This window comes from Borostomias antarcticus, assembly GCF_949987555.1.
Source record: "Borostomias antarcticus genome assembly, chromosome: 10".
Classification (NCBI taxonomy): domain Eukaryota; kingdom Metazoa; phylum Chordata; class Actinopteri; order Stomiiformes; family Stomiidae; genus Borostomias; species Borostomias antarcticus.
Window position 1 is genome coordinate 11,141,928 of NC_140243.1, and position 12,500 is coordinate 11,154,427.

Below are 12,500 nucleotides of genomic sequence, written 5' to 3' on the forward strand. Positions count from 1 at the left end.
TTATGCTCACACCGGCGAAAGAGAGTGAAGCTAATTTGATTGTTTGATAACTGCCTGTTTGTCTGACATGTCTAACAGGCGTTTTCGCGATGCGCTCTGTCACATAGCAGGAGGAGCCACGTGACCCGGGGGAACGCTCTGAAACTGCCACTGATAGCAGCCATTTCATCAGTGTCCTGGTCAACAGGGAGCAAACGGCGAGACGCTGGCGCCTGAGCGCTGGTGTCAGTGTCAGTGACCCTGTGACCCTCTGACACACACGGCTACTGGGGAGTTACTGGACACGGATGACCCAACCACGCTGCAAAAACACACGATAGACTTCTATAGATTCTCACATACAGTACACACGCACACACGGTTCTGTGTTCTTACAGAGTGTCCCATGATTGCGTGTGCCATTTCATGTGCCAGGACGATGGTGAGCTGGTGGATGTCTGCTACCGTCTCAAGCATCCCTGTAAACATGAACACCTTGCCGTTCTAGACACACACACACAGACACACAGACGATACACACACAGAGATGCACACACACAGACACACACACACACACACAGTAGACATGTGCACGCACGCGCATACACAAACAGTTAAAATCACTATAGATTGATGCACAGACAATATTTCTCACACACACACACACACACACACACACACACACACACACACACGCAGTCAGGGACTGACTGGCAGTACGAAGGCGTTGACGTTGGGGCTCTCGACCACGTGGACGCTCCAGGGAACCAGGGAGACTTCTGGGATGTCGTGGTTCCTCTGGGCCAGGTGCTGCACCACCCTGCTCACCAGCTGGTGACGGGGGTCCTTCTCTGGGAGCAGCGCCTCTGCATACTCCTGCATGTACTGGCCACACACACACACACACAATCAACACTACTGATCCTCTTTCAACCCCTTAAAATGCTGCTATACTTCTCTCCCTGCCCCCTGTCTCACCCCCCCCCCCCCACCCCCTCTCGTCTCCCTCCCCCGCTCACCCCCTCTGCGGTGAGGGCTGCCAGTTCCATGTAGTTCTCCCGGCTGAACACCAGGAGGCGTGCTCGCCCCGTCACCGGCGACTCGTCCAGGTGGGTCAGGAGGAAGACAGCCAGGAGAACCGTGGCGGCCACCGCCCCACCCGCCAGCCGCCAACGCCGGCTCCACGCGGCCTGCCGCAGGAGCTGCCTCTGGTTGGGTGGGAGGGCTGCCCACCACTTCCTGAGACTCCTGAGGGCGGGGCAACGACAACAACAAAAAGCAGAGTTCTATATCCAGCACCACAGTGTGACCGCATTACTGACATGGTTCATTTAGACCTATCCTTATACATGTAATGGTGCTGATCACTGGGACTGACAGACAGGATAGGAACAGAGAGAGTAGGAGCATGAGCATGGACATTGGATTAAAACTGACTGACTGACTGATTGATTGAATTAAAACACAGGATAACAAAACAATACTACAGGAGTTTTGATACACTGAACAAATGAACAAACAATCAAACAAACGGCGTGTGTGACGTGTATAAAGTGTCCTACCTCCCCAGTATGATGGCCAGCAGCTTCTGCAGCGGTTTGAGGACCAGCCAGATGAGCGGAGCTGGCAGGGCGCTGAGAGGAGCAGAGGTGTGGAACTTCTGTGGTCCACACTGAGGCTGCCATAGAACGGGAGCGCAGGAGACCGGTGCTCTAGTTCTGGGGGTCGGCGCTGTGAAAAGTCCGGTTCTTATGTATACATTCATGGACAGTGGCTGAGATGGAGAGGTTCTCAAATGAAGCTGATGGACACGGTCTGTTGTTCTGGTCTGCGGCCGGCAGCTGTTGCCGCTTGGGAGTAATATTGACGGCAAATATGATCTCTTGACAGTTAGTTCTCTCTGTCCGTAGGTTCCCCGAAAGACCCGTGTCAGTGCTGGTAGGGAGCACATGCGATTGCTCCTGATGAGACGAACGCAGATTAACTCCATGGTGATTTGACGTAGGCTACAGTAGACACACCGCTTGAGCACCTGAAGGGGAGTCATTGTTTAAAGCAGTAGTATTAGTTCTACTTAACATTTCATTGGAATGAAATATACTTCAGTAGGATGTTTACAGTTACCTTTGTATAGATCTCCTCTTGAATTCCTTTAGTAATCACAGTGGCATAGACGTGAGAAGTGGTGCCTGGATAATAGTCGCAGATGATTGGATGGCAACCCTCTCAATCGTAACATTGGTCAAATTTGACTGGCTAATGCTTCCATGACATCTAGATCAGTGGTCACTAGTCACAGCTGTCATTCATTGCGGTTGCTGTCAGGCCGTGCACGAAAGTTTCAATTCCGTTTCAATTCCCACGATGCAGTTCTAACGAAACACTGACCGTGTCACCTTTGTATATTATCGATCTCCTTGAGTAGGAATCATTTAAGTAATCACCAATGCTCCGCCTTGTGACACAAATGCACAATGCCCTTAGATGTCTCTTCCGTCTCTTCCATGGAGGTAGGTCTCTTCAACTTTGGAATTAAGTATGTGTTCACAAAAATAGTTCCCCGCTGCAACACAGTGAACGTCACATCGTTCCAGCAACAGCGATATGGACGTTGAGTAGCTCAACCCGCCGCCAGAGGTCGCCTTTTCTTATCTGTCGTTTGACACATTTATGGAAATCACTGTTGAAATAGTGGCCGACCGGTGGCCGTTTTTATACACCTCCATGCAAATCCAGGAGGAGTGTCCCTTTTTTAAAGGGGCTATGTTGTGCTCCATAAGTCTTAAAGGGCCGTCTGGCGTTCTGCTGTCTGTGTTGGCTACGCTACGTCAGACCTTTAATGTGTCAGTCTAATAATTGCATATTTTGCAGAATAATTGCATATTTATTTTGTACCCCACAGGCTGCAAACTACAAAAAGAAAATGACAAATAAAGTGAAATCATATTTATCTTTGTTTTATTTGTTCTTTACAATGAAACCAGATTCAAGACAGATGGGCCAGCTGTTCTGTCCAACATTTCTATTCCTGCTCTGTTGAGCTAAACAGATTAAAGCACCTTTGTGTGGACAATGGGACTCTGTTAATAAAAAAAAAAAGACTTCAAGTCGCACAGAAACAGACGTTTGAGATCATCTAACTTCCGTAGTTTGACGTATTTCTGACGCAAACAAGCTATTAGGGTGGGACATGCGTTTAGAGGAATTTGATTGGAACATTGACAAGTGGACGGGTTTTAAGAACTTTAGACAGATTCGATAGAAGGATAGCGTTGATTGACGGGTGGATGTCGTGAGATTATTGGCCTAAAATCTAAGGTACCTGTTGTCGTCATTGCACGTGACCTACCGTTTTCCAGGAAGTAAGAAATTATATACTTTGATATAAGATAAAAGTAGAATTTTGTAATTTTTTTGGGCATAAATCGTTGAATAGGTGAACACTATGACCAATTATGTGAACCAAAATGGGACAGAATGCTTTTTTCATTTCAGTGCGACTTTAAGGTCCCCTATTATGAAAAACTCACTTTTCACCAAAAATATTCAAAGACATGTTTTGGAGACCCCACAGACCTATTAACTTGAAAATGAGCATAATGGGGGACCTTTAAAAGTTTTTACATGCATATAAAACAACATATGCTATAATGTTCCATGCAGCTCTAGTAGCATTTTACTAACTGGACTCTATAGTGACACTAGTATAAAAAGTAGTTATATACAGTACATTAACAGTCAAATAGATAATCAAAGTAGATAATCATGTCCTGTGAGTAACACAGAGCCTAGGTGTAACTGGAGAGGACTAGAGGTTTGTCTGTCAGCTGTAGGAGGCGAGGGCTGGATGTCCCAGTCTGGCTGGCTGCTCAACCCTCTCTCTGCCTCCTGGTCCTTGTAGTCCTCTGCTCCACCTCTACTGATTGGCTGAGCAAAGGGGAAAGCTTCTGTGTCGATTGGTTCTGCTGAGGGGGTGGAGTCTCCGTCCTCGTCCTGGCGGCTTGGTCGCTCAGTAAGGAAGTGGGACTGAAAGAGGGTCTGGATCTGGGTGAGGAAGGGGTCTCCCTCCCCCTCTGGCAGGGGCTCCAGATACCTGGCCAGAGAAGACAGCATCTAGACAGAAAGAAAGTGAGAGATGGAGAGAGAAAGAGTGACAGAAGAGAGAAGGAGAGAAAGTGAGAGGGATGAGAAGCACAAAATATCTACCCATTTCTCCAAGCCATAATAATCTAGGTCTTTTGAGTAAATCAATTTAATTCACTTTTAAAAATCACACAGAGTCAAAGGCCAATGTTGCGACACACTATACAGTTTGTCATGTCATTTAGTTTGACCAGAAAGAGAATACAACATTTCTGGGCACCAGAAAAGACTGTACTGGGATTACTTCAGCGACTGTCTGGCTAAGATCAAAGGAGCAAACGATGGTTTCCGCTTTGTTAAGTCCCAGAGGTATACAGAACACAGCCATGTATTAATATACAGCCATGTATTAAAATAGATCTTAAATACAGTTTGTTAGTCATCAGACACCAACGACTGTGACCCATCAGCAGGGGAGTGAAGTATAAACTTGATTTCAAAAACTTTCATGCATGCACCTGCATTAACCTTAATCATAATATTTTTTAATCATACACCATGGCAACTAATAGTGTTCATCAGTGATCCCTGCTCTTCTATGTGATTTTCAATTAACTGATTAATACTACAGACACTGTTCCTGTCAAAGACAGCATAATGAACATCCCCGTCTCCCAGTCCCCGTCTCGCTGACTCAACAATAAAGACAGCGGAAGGGATAGTGTGGTTATTCTGCTGGGAAGGTGGATATTACCATGAGTAAGTAAGACCTCTAAACTGAGGTTTCAAGTGAAATCTACATGACAGTTCTTTTATAGTCTGGTGTAGACTGTTGAACAGTTGTTTTATGTCCACAATTAAGAATTATTTTAACATTTCCTGTGTGGCCAGAAACTGCTCCTTGTGTACTGTATGATTTACCCTGGATGTCATTCTGCCCCTTAAGCTGAGGATTTCTATGGGGAAGGGCAGGGTTTTCATTGGCTGCTCTCTGGTGGAGCAGGGTTTTCATTGGCTATTCTCTGGTGGAGCAGCAATGACTGTCTGACACTCTGGAACAGTGTCTGATGAACCAGAAGGTCACAGGGTAAGTCTGCAAACCCAGTATCGAGTCAGACAGGGATGTGGGTTCAAGTACCAGAAGAAAATTACTAGCTTGAATCACCAATACAGATCACAATGAAGAGTTTAAAACATTTGGCCAGTGTTCAAACAGGCAACCCCAGAATGCAGTGAATCGTATGTTTAAATCTGGGGCACAGAATAATTTACAGTGTTTGTTTTGTTTTTAACAGAGAGAGGATGATGTGGGTCAGACTGCAGCACACACAGGCTACACTAGGTTCTATTCCCAGAATCACTTTCACTATAGCGCATTGTTTCAGGTAACCACTATATCCTCTTTCATTCTTGTCAAAACCACTTGGGATTTTACTTCTGTAGTTTGCTTCCTCTGTTCTTCTGTTAGGATACTGAAGCATACAGATGTGTTCCTGGCTCAGAATGGGTCTTTGGGGGGTGATGCACACATCATTCTTTGGGGAAGCCTCTGTTTTATGCCGAGTAGCCTACCAGCATATATAGGCCTATATTCTTTGCTGTCGTTCTGACTGAGCTCACTGCAATATAGCGGGAAATCTCCTGACTTGACACAAAATGAATATGAAGACAAAATGTTTAAGATTTAACTAGCCTATGTTTCTCTTTGATGTTACGACCATCATTCTCTGTAAAGACTTTGACTAGTACTAGGGAGGGGCGGGTGGGGGGGCTTTTGTATTAATGTATTTATCCTTGTATTGTATGTGAAAAATGTAAAACCTTGAATAAATACAAAGTAAAAAAAAAAAAAAAAAAAAAAATGTTCAAGATACTGATAACCTGTCTATTAATTATCTGGATTACTAGTGGTCCAAATCATGGACAATGCAAGAAAGTGGGATGGGCTGCACTTGGAACAAGCTATCAAACACATTTGGAGAGGATTTGAATTGCCATTTTTGTTCTCAATTTTTAGCATTTTGGCACTGGCGATTTTCCTTTGGCTCTGGCTAAAATCTCTTTGGGGGACACCACCAGGGTCTCCCTCCAGGACTGAGGGGGGTTGGGCCGTTGGTTGGTTGTTAATGTGTGTTGTTGTTTGATCACTGCATGTTCATTAGGGGGAGGTGTCCACGAGAGGGGATCACTGGTTAGAGATGGATTACAGGGGTTGGGAGTAGAGCCAGATATGAGAGAGAGTGGAAGCCATGTTGAGCAGAGTTGGAGACGTATGTGTTGAGAGAGCGAGGAAGGTTTTGTAGTTCACCATGCTGTTATCATTTGTAGAAGCGGACACCTCAGCCCCCAGGCTCAGCTGTGAGCTGCAGTAGTGGTAGGTATTAAAACAGGGCCCCGTTGGCTACAAATTGGGTCACTGTCTCCCCTCTCTCTGTACTTGCCACCGCCGCAGTATCACATCTGTTCGGGGGTGTTTTCTGTGCCTCTGTTTATACATTGTAATATCTTCTCACTACCCCAAATTCAGTGGATTCCCTGCAGTAACGGGTCCTACGCTCGCAGCCCTTTCCTCAAACCACACCTCGGGGTAGACATCATCAGTCACCTGGAGGGGCCCAATGAGATGAAGACACAGGGCAGCGGTCAGACGTTTGGCCCCCTGCGAGCGGGTGTGTGACTGGCCTTACCTTCTCCAGGCAGGTGAGGTGGGAGTCTCTTCGGAACAGCCTGTTCATCTGAACACTCCTAACGCCCGGGAGACACACACAGACCGGGTCAGAACAGACCGGGTCAGAACAGCCCTCTGTTCTATACTGAGAGGCCTCCCATCATATCCGTGTGTGTGTGTGTGGTGTGTGTGTGTGTGTGTGTGCGTGGACCATGCTCACCCGTGCGCGTGTGTGTATTTGCAGACGATCCACTGGGCCCTCCTCGCCAGCTGCTCCCAGTCGGGGACTTCCTGGGACGACAGGAAGTCAAACCTGTACGGGAGCTCTGAGGAGTGGAGGAAAAGGGAGCACTCAACTACTCCAGCTCGAAAAAACCATGGCCTGGAGGTAAGAGAGAGAGAGTGTGTGTGTGTGTGTGTGTGTGTGTGTGTGTGTGTGTGTGTGTGTGTGTGTGTGTGTGTGTGTGTGTGTGTGTGTACTCTGAGGGCTTGTGGATTCCTGGTCCTCCTTCACCACCAGGCAGGTGGTCTGGGAGTGGGGAGAGGCGTTGGCCGGGTCGTACGGGCTCACTATCATCCCTATGAAGGGGGCTCCGCCACGCGAGAAGTAACTCTGCAAGGGAGGCCGGTCAGTACGCACACACACACACACACACGCACACACACACACAAACACACACAGCCTATTAAGAGCCTCGCTTCTCCCCTCTTTCATCTCAAAAGAGATAAAAATGCTAAAACGTCTCTCTCTCCCAGCAGGCCCCAGACTGTCACATCAGAAGCTGTAACAGCGTGGCCTCAATCTGCCGCTGTGTCCCAGCAGCCACCTGCTTTCCGGGGATGAATAATTCAAGCTGAGCTCGGTGAGGGTCAGAGGGACACACTGCAGGGTTCGGACCACATCAAAGAGCTCGAACGGCATGAGACTAAAGCGCACACACACACACACACACAGGGATATGATCAGAGGCCTACCTGGAACTGGTCCTGTGTGTGTATGTCGCGCAGGGAGGGGTTGGGGTGGAAGGTGGGGTGTGAGTGGTACCAGCCCACCACGCTGAGCCCCAGAGCAGCCAGCAGCTCGCAGGCCTGGGTCTGGGACAGGGGGTCCATCTCACACTGCAGGCCCGTGCTCACGCTGTTGCAGGGCTCCGCGGCGTGGATCTACACACACACACACACACACACACACACACACACACACACACACAGTTGCTGTCCACATGTAAATACAGCCTTCTTCGTCATCGTCCCCCTCCTCTTCGTCATTTCCGCTAGACGGCTTACCTTCAGGACTTTCTCTTCCTCGTTGTAAGCTCCTCCCAGCAGCCCGATGACCTCACATCTGGACACGTGAGCATGCTGGGAAAGAGATACACAGTGTTGGTCATCTCATGCTCCAGACACTGTTACCATCTTAATCACACAGGACAGGACCTTATTATGGTCAGAAGGTGGGTACTACTACACATCAAATCAAATCAAATCAAACTTTATTTGTATAGCGCACATTTCATACAGAGGCAACACAATGCGCTTTACAGAGAGCAATGGGGGGATGTGCATAGGTCCCACCCATACATATTCCAGAGAGAAGGAGATGACACATGAAACATGAAAGTGGTTGTCATTTGAGAGGGAATGTATTTGCCTGTGTGAGTGTGTGTGTATGTGTGTGTATAAGTGTGTGTGTGTGTGTAAACCTACCATGTCCATGATGAGGAGGGCCTCAGCACACACAGTCACCTGGAAGGGCTCCTGGAGACAGGAGAGAGTGGCTGGGGTTCAGGACCGGTTCTATACCTGACTACAGCAATGATCACTAGACCCAGAGAGGCTAGGAGGAGGGGGGGGGGGGGAGAGAGAGAGAGAGAGCGGGAGAGAGAGAGAATGAGAGAGAGAGAAAGAGAAAGAGAGAGAGAGAGAGAGGGAGGAAGGGAGAGAAGACCTACTGACCTCCCTGTCCTCCCCGAACGACCTGCACGGAATCAGCTGGAACGGGTCAAACCTGCGGGACAGAGACAGAGGTAGAGAGAGGTAGAGAGAGAGAGAGAGAGAGAGAGGTAGAGAGAGAGAGAGAGAGAGGTCAGCAGGTCACCGGGCCTCGTCTTCTCCATGCACTGTCAGAGCTGCGCCACACTCACCCTCCTCCTCTCTGCCTGGGGACCTTACCCGCCCTGGGCTGCCCCCGCGCCTCCCCCCTCCGACGGGCCAGCTCCTCCGCACTCAGGTGCTGGGGGGCAGGGGGTTGTATCGGAGCATTAACACACAGTTAGACCTCGGAATCAGTGCATGTGTGTGTGTGTGTGTCCAAGCACGTACCTCGTACGTCTGTCCCTCCAGGTCTTTAGCATCACGCCAGTTCCCCCATAAGTCCCTGACCCGTCTCTTCCTGGTCCGCTAGAAACACACACATGCACACACACAAACACACACACACACACACACACACACACGACCAATCAGCCGCAGCGCAGAAACCACAGGAACAGTGACCTCACAGGTCAGCGGTCAGGGGGGTTACTAACCATGCTCTGTAGCCTCTGGGCCAGCTGGTAGGCCTCCAGGGCGTCCTTGCCCTCTCTGGGTCTGGACCGGTCCACCACCCTGGGCCGGTTATACACCGCCTGGCCTGCAGGGGGAGACAGAGGAACAGATGGAAAGAGAGGTAGCGGAGATATGAGGGGTCCCCACGAAGCCCGGGCCCGTCCTGCTCACCACAGTTGAAGTTGATGGCTCCTATCAGCTCCAGGTAGGTGTGTATTCTGCCGATGCAGTTGACGTCGCCGCAGTTCTTCAGTCCCGGGCGCACCGAGGTCTTGTTCAGGTACCTGGGTTTACTCTTCAACCTGTCAGACGCACGCATAGCAAGCACACACACACACAAGTTACCCCGAGCCCTACCAATGGTCCGAGCCTATGTGTGTGCATGTATCGTGTGTGTGCGTGTGTGTGTGTGTGTGTGTGTGCGTTTACCATTGGTCCTGAATGTAATTTCGGATCTTCAGGTATCTCTCTGGCGTCTTGGACGGACGTCCCTCAAAGAACTCTGGGATAGCTTGTTTCTCCTCCTCAGTGATGGTCTCTGTGTCCAACTGGACTTCCTGCTCAGGGGCCTTAAGCTCCTCGTCTTCCTCTTCATCCAGCTCCTCCCCTTCCTCTGAGATATGTTCAGAGACAAAGTCTTTCATCAGAACATGCTAACATTTATAAGTCAGTAGTTCAAGCTGCAACAGAAAGATTTTCTCCAAGAGAGAAGTTGGTAGGAGAAAACATGGTAGGTGAGCTTGGGTAAACAAGACCTAAACTCCAGACGTCTGATCTCCAGATGTGGGTTACCTGAACCACAGTGGTCTGCTTCCGGAGGCTGAGCCTCTCCCTCGGAGCTGTCTGGCTGCCTCTCTGTCTTGGCCTCCATCTCCTCTCCAGACGGCATCTCCCTGAGGGGCAGAGAGGACGCCTCCGCCTGCCCAGTAACGGCAGCCTCCTCTGGGCAGGGAGAGGCAGCGGGAGAGGGGGACCTGGGTCCAGGACTGAGGGGGGATGTCGGGCCCCGGCCGGACCGGTCCGGCGCGTCGGTCTCTCCCCGGACGGTCTCTCCCGGAGGCTCTGTCTGGGGGTTCACCCCCCGGTTGGGATCCGTCCCCTCAGGGGGTCCGGCGTTGTCTCCTCCGCTCCCTCCTCCGTTGCTCAGGTCGTCCGTGATGTCCACCTCCTCCTCCTCGTCATCAGACAGCCTCCCGATGCGCACGGCGTTGGCCAGAGCAGACGCGTGACCAGAGCCGGACTCCGAGGCCTGTCCCACGCCCACCAAGCCTGCGGGAGGCGCTGCGGCACCGGGCTCCGATTTACCCTGCGGGCAGAAACAGGAGGAGCGTGGACCACGGGGACAGAGGGCCGAGAGAGAGAGGGAGAGAGAGATGGAGAGGGGGGAGGAGGAGAGGGAGGAGGAGGAGGAGGAGGAGAGAAAGGAGGAGGAGGAGAGGAAGGAGGAGGAGAGGGAGGAGGAGAGGGAGGAGAAGGAGAGGGAGGAGGATGAGAGGGAGGAGGAGAGGGAGGAGGAGGAGAGGGAGGCGGATCTACCTTGTGTTTGAAGTGCTGTCTGGCGTAGCTCTTCACCTGGAGAACGGAGCGGCTGCCCACCAGCTTGGAAATCTTAGTCCACCTGCGGCCAAACTGAGCCTGCGGCACACAGAGCAGAGAGACACAGATGAGAGACCTTCAACACAACTGGGAGACCACAGTAGCACGTCCACATGGCCCGGAGAGGAGCTTACCAGTCCCGTCTGAAATAGCTCCTTCTCCTGCTGGGACCAGCGGGCAGACGAGCCTGAGCCCGAGGGCTTGGCTGGAGACCTGGAGAACGACAACACAACACTCAGAGGTTGTTGTTGTTGTTGTAGCTAGCATGGACATGAGATCATCATCGTGGGAGATTCTGCAGGTGAGTAGACATGCAGACAGGAATACTCACTTCTTCACTTTGGGTTTAGGGGTGGTGTTGCTGGGCCAAACATTCTTAGGTATCTCCCTTCCAGTCAGATAATACCTAGAGGTATGCTTAAGGACAAATATCATCTCTTACTGGAAGACAGACACACAGAATAATCTCAACACACTTGAGTATTTCCTGATGTCATGTCACACTGGGTCATGGTGGTCTGTGTGCGGAAAGGATACTGTTCCTCCAGCAGCATGCTCTCGATCACCTCTCTGTTCTCAGCACTGATGGAGCTGTCTAGTTCCCATGGCTGGAGAGGACAGAGGGTAAGTACAGTCAGACATGAAAGAAAACAGTTGACGGTTATATAGTGATCTGTTCTGTACACATATACAATATTTGACACCCCAGGCCTGTAGCTACCAAGATTCCAGTGCTGGTCTTCCAAGCTGAATGCAAGAACTGGTCCTGGAGTAGTGTGTCTCCTCCCAAGTCACTGAAACAGAAATAAAAGCTTGAGCCTTAATAAAAAAGGATGATGCGCGTAACCATTATCTCCACCATGAACAGTCAGTGGGCGTGGCGCATGTGTCCGCCGCCTACACAAGTAGGGAAATATATGTCCCAACTCAAATCTGAACAGAAATCCAAATCTAGTGGTTTGCAAAAGAGTGCAAATAAAGTTAAGTGCATATAACAGAAGGTATGTTCCAAGCATGTCTAGATTGTGCAAATAAGCTAGGCGGTCTCTTTGAAGCTTCAGAGACCGCCACCACCACAGAAGAAGACTACCTCGGAAAAATAAATTCACTCGGACAGAACGCGTCTAAATAAGTTATTTATTGGTAGCGCCGAGGCTTCAAAACCCAGCATTTGTTTAAATAGACCCCTTTGCTTAGGTAAGTGAAGTTTCATGTTTATCTGACACTTGTAAATATGAGCGCCTCTCCTAAATAGGCCGACACCGATTTATTTTGACGGCGAAGTGAATGGAGCGGCAAAGGACTGTTGTCTGGCATGAGCGAGCATGGGACTACAGGACTGAAGAGGGCTGGGTGGAACTAACAAGAGCAAATGGAGCTACATGTCCTTTCCAAGGTGGAGCCCTAGCACCCTCCGAGCCCTGCTCAGGTCCATAGTGTCCAGCCAGTCGGGGTGTGCAGGGGGTGTAATTAGAGGATCAACGTTCTATAGAATATTGAATAGAAAGATTTTAATTGGACGACTTAACGAGTGTGTAAGTTAGCTGTCTAACGTTAGTCTGGACAGCCTGCTAACCAGCGAGCTCAAGCTAGAGCCAACGTTAGCGCAGTAACGCAGGCCGTCGGG

The 12,500-nt window shown here is 49.9% G+C and overlaps 2 protein-coding genes across 2 annotated transcripts in view; both read right to left on the bottom strand.

Moving 5' to 3' along the window:
* Nucleotides 1-2,026, bottom strand: part of oma1 (OMA1 zinc metallopeptidase) — a gene marked incomplete at both ends in the record, with an annotated part of 54,165 nt that extends 52,139 nt beyond the window's left edge. Inside the window, 5 exons of the mRNA XM_084444477.1 lie at nucleotides 376-483; nucleotides 691-864; nucleotides 999-1,227; nucleotides 1,542-1,657; nucleotides 2,012-2,026. Coding sequence (XP_084300603.1) covers nucleotides 376-483; nucleotides 691-864; nucleotides 999-1,227; nucleotides 1,542-1,657; nucleotides 2,012-2,026 — 642 coding nt within the window. The remainder of the gene's footprint in view (nucleotides 1-375; nucleotides 484-690; nucleotides 865-998; nucleotides 1,228-1,541; nucleotides 1,658-2,011) is intronic.
* A 1,189-nt stretch (nucleotides 2,027-3,215) lies between these two features.
* mysm1 (Myb-like, SWIRM and MPN domains 1) overlaps nucleotides 3,216-12,500 on the bottom strand; it is a gene marked incomplete at its 5' end in the record, with an annotated part of 9,433 nt that continues 148 nt past the window's right edge. Inside the window, 19 exons of the mRNA XM_084443745.1 lie at nucleotides 3,216-4,092; nucleotides 6,750-6,807; nucleotides 6,951-7,056; nucleotides 7,211-7,343; nucleotides 7,706-7,894; nucleotides 8,018-8,092; nucleotides 8,438-8,488; nucleotides 8,687-8,738; nucleotides 8,875-8,963; nucleotides 9,053-9,130; nucleotides 9,259-9,362; nucleotides 9,449-9,579; nucleotides 9,707-9,890; nucleotides 10,070-10,583; nucleotides 10,814-10,912; nucleotides 11,008-11,086; nucleotides 11,205-11,279; nucleotides 11,411-11,481; nucleotides 11,595-11,667. Of these exons, the coding sequence (XP_084299871.1) occupies nucleotides 3,730-4,092; nucleotides 6,750-6,807; nucleotides 6,951-7,056; nucleotides 7,211-7,343; nucleotides 7,706-7,894; nucleotides 8,018-8,092; nucleotides 8,438-8,488; nucleotides 8,687-8,738; nucleotides 8,875-8,963; nucleotides 9,053-9,130; nucleotides 9,259-9,362; nucleotides 9,449-9,579; nucleotides 9,707-9,890; nucleotides 10,070-10,583; nucleotides 10,814-10,912; nucleotides 11,008-11,086; nucleotides 11,205-11,279; nucleotides 11,411-11,481; nucleotides 11,595-11,667 (2,524 nt within the window). The 3' untranslated portion in view covers nucleotides 3,216-3,729. The remainder of the gene's footprint in view (nucleotides 4,093-6,749; nucleotides 6,808-6,950; nucleotides 7,057-7,210; nucleotides 7,344-7,705; nucleotides 7,895-8,017; nucleotides 8,093-8,437; nucleotides 8,489-8,686; nucleotides 8,739-8,874; nucleotides 8,964-9,052; nucleotides 9,131-9,258; nucleotides 9,363-9,448; nucleotides 9,580-9,706; nucleotides 9,891-10,069; nucleotides 10,584-10,813; nucleotides 10,913-11,007; nucleotides 11,087-11,204; nucleotides 11,280-11,410; nucleotides 11,482-11,594; nucleotides 11,668-12,500) is intronic.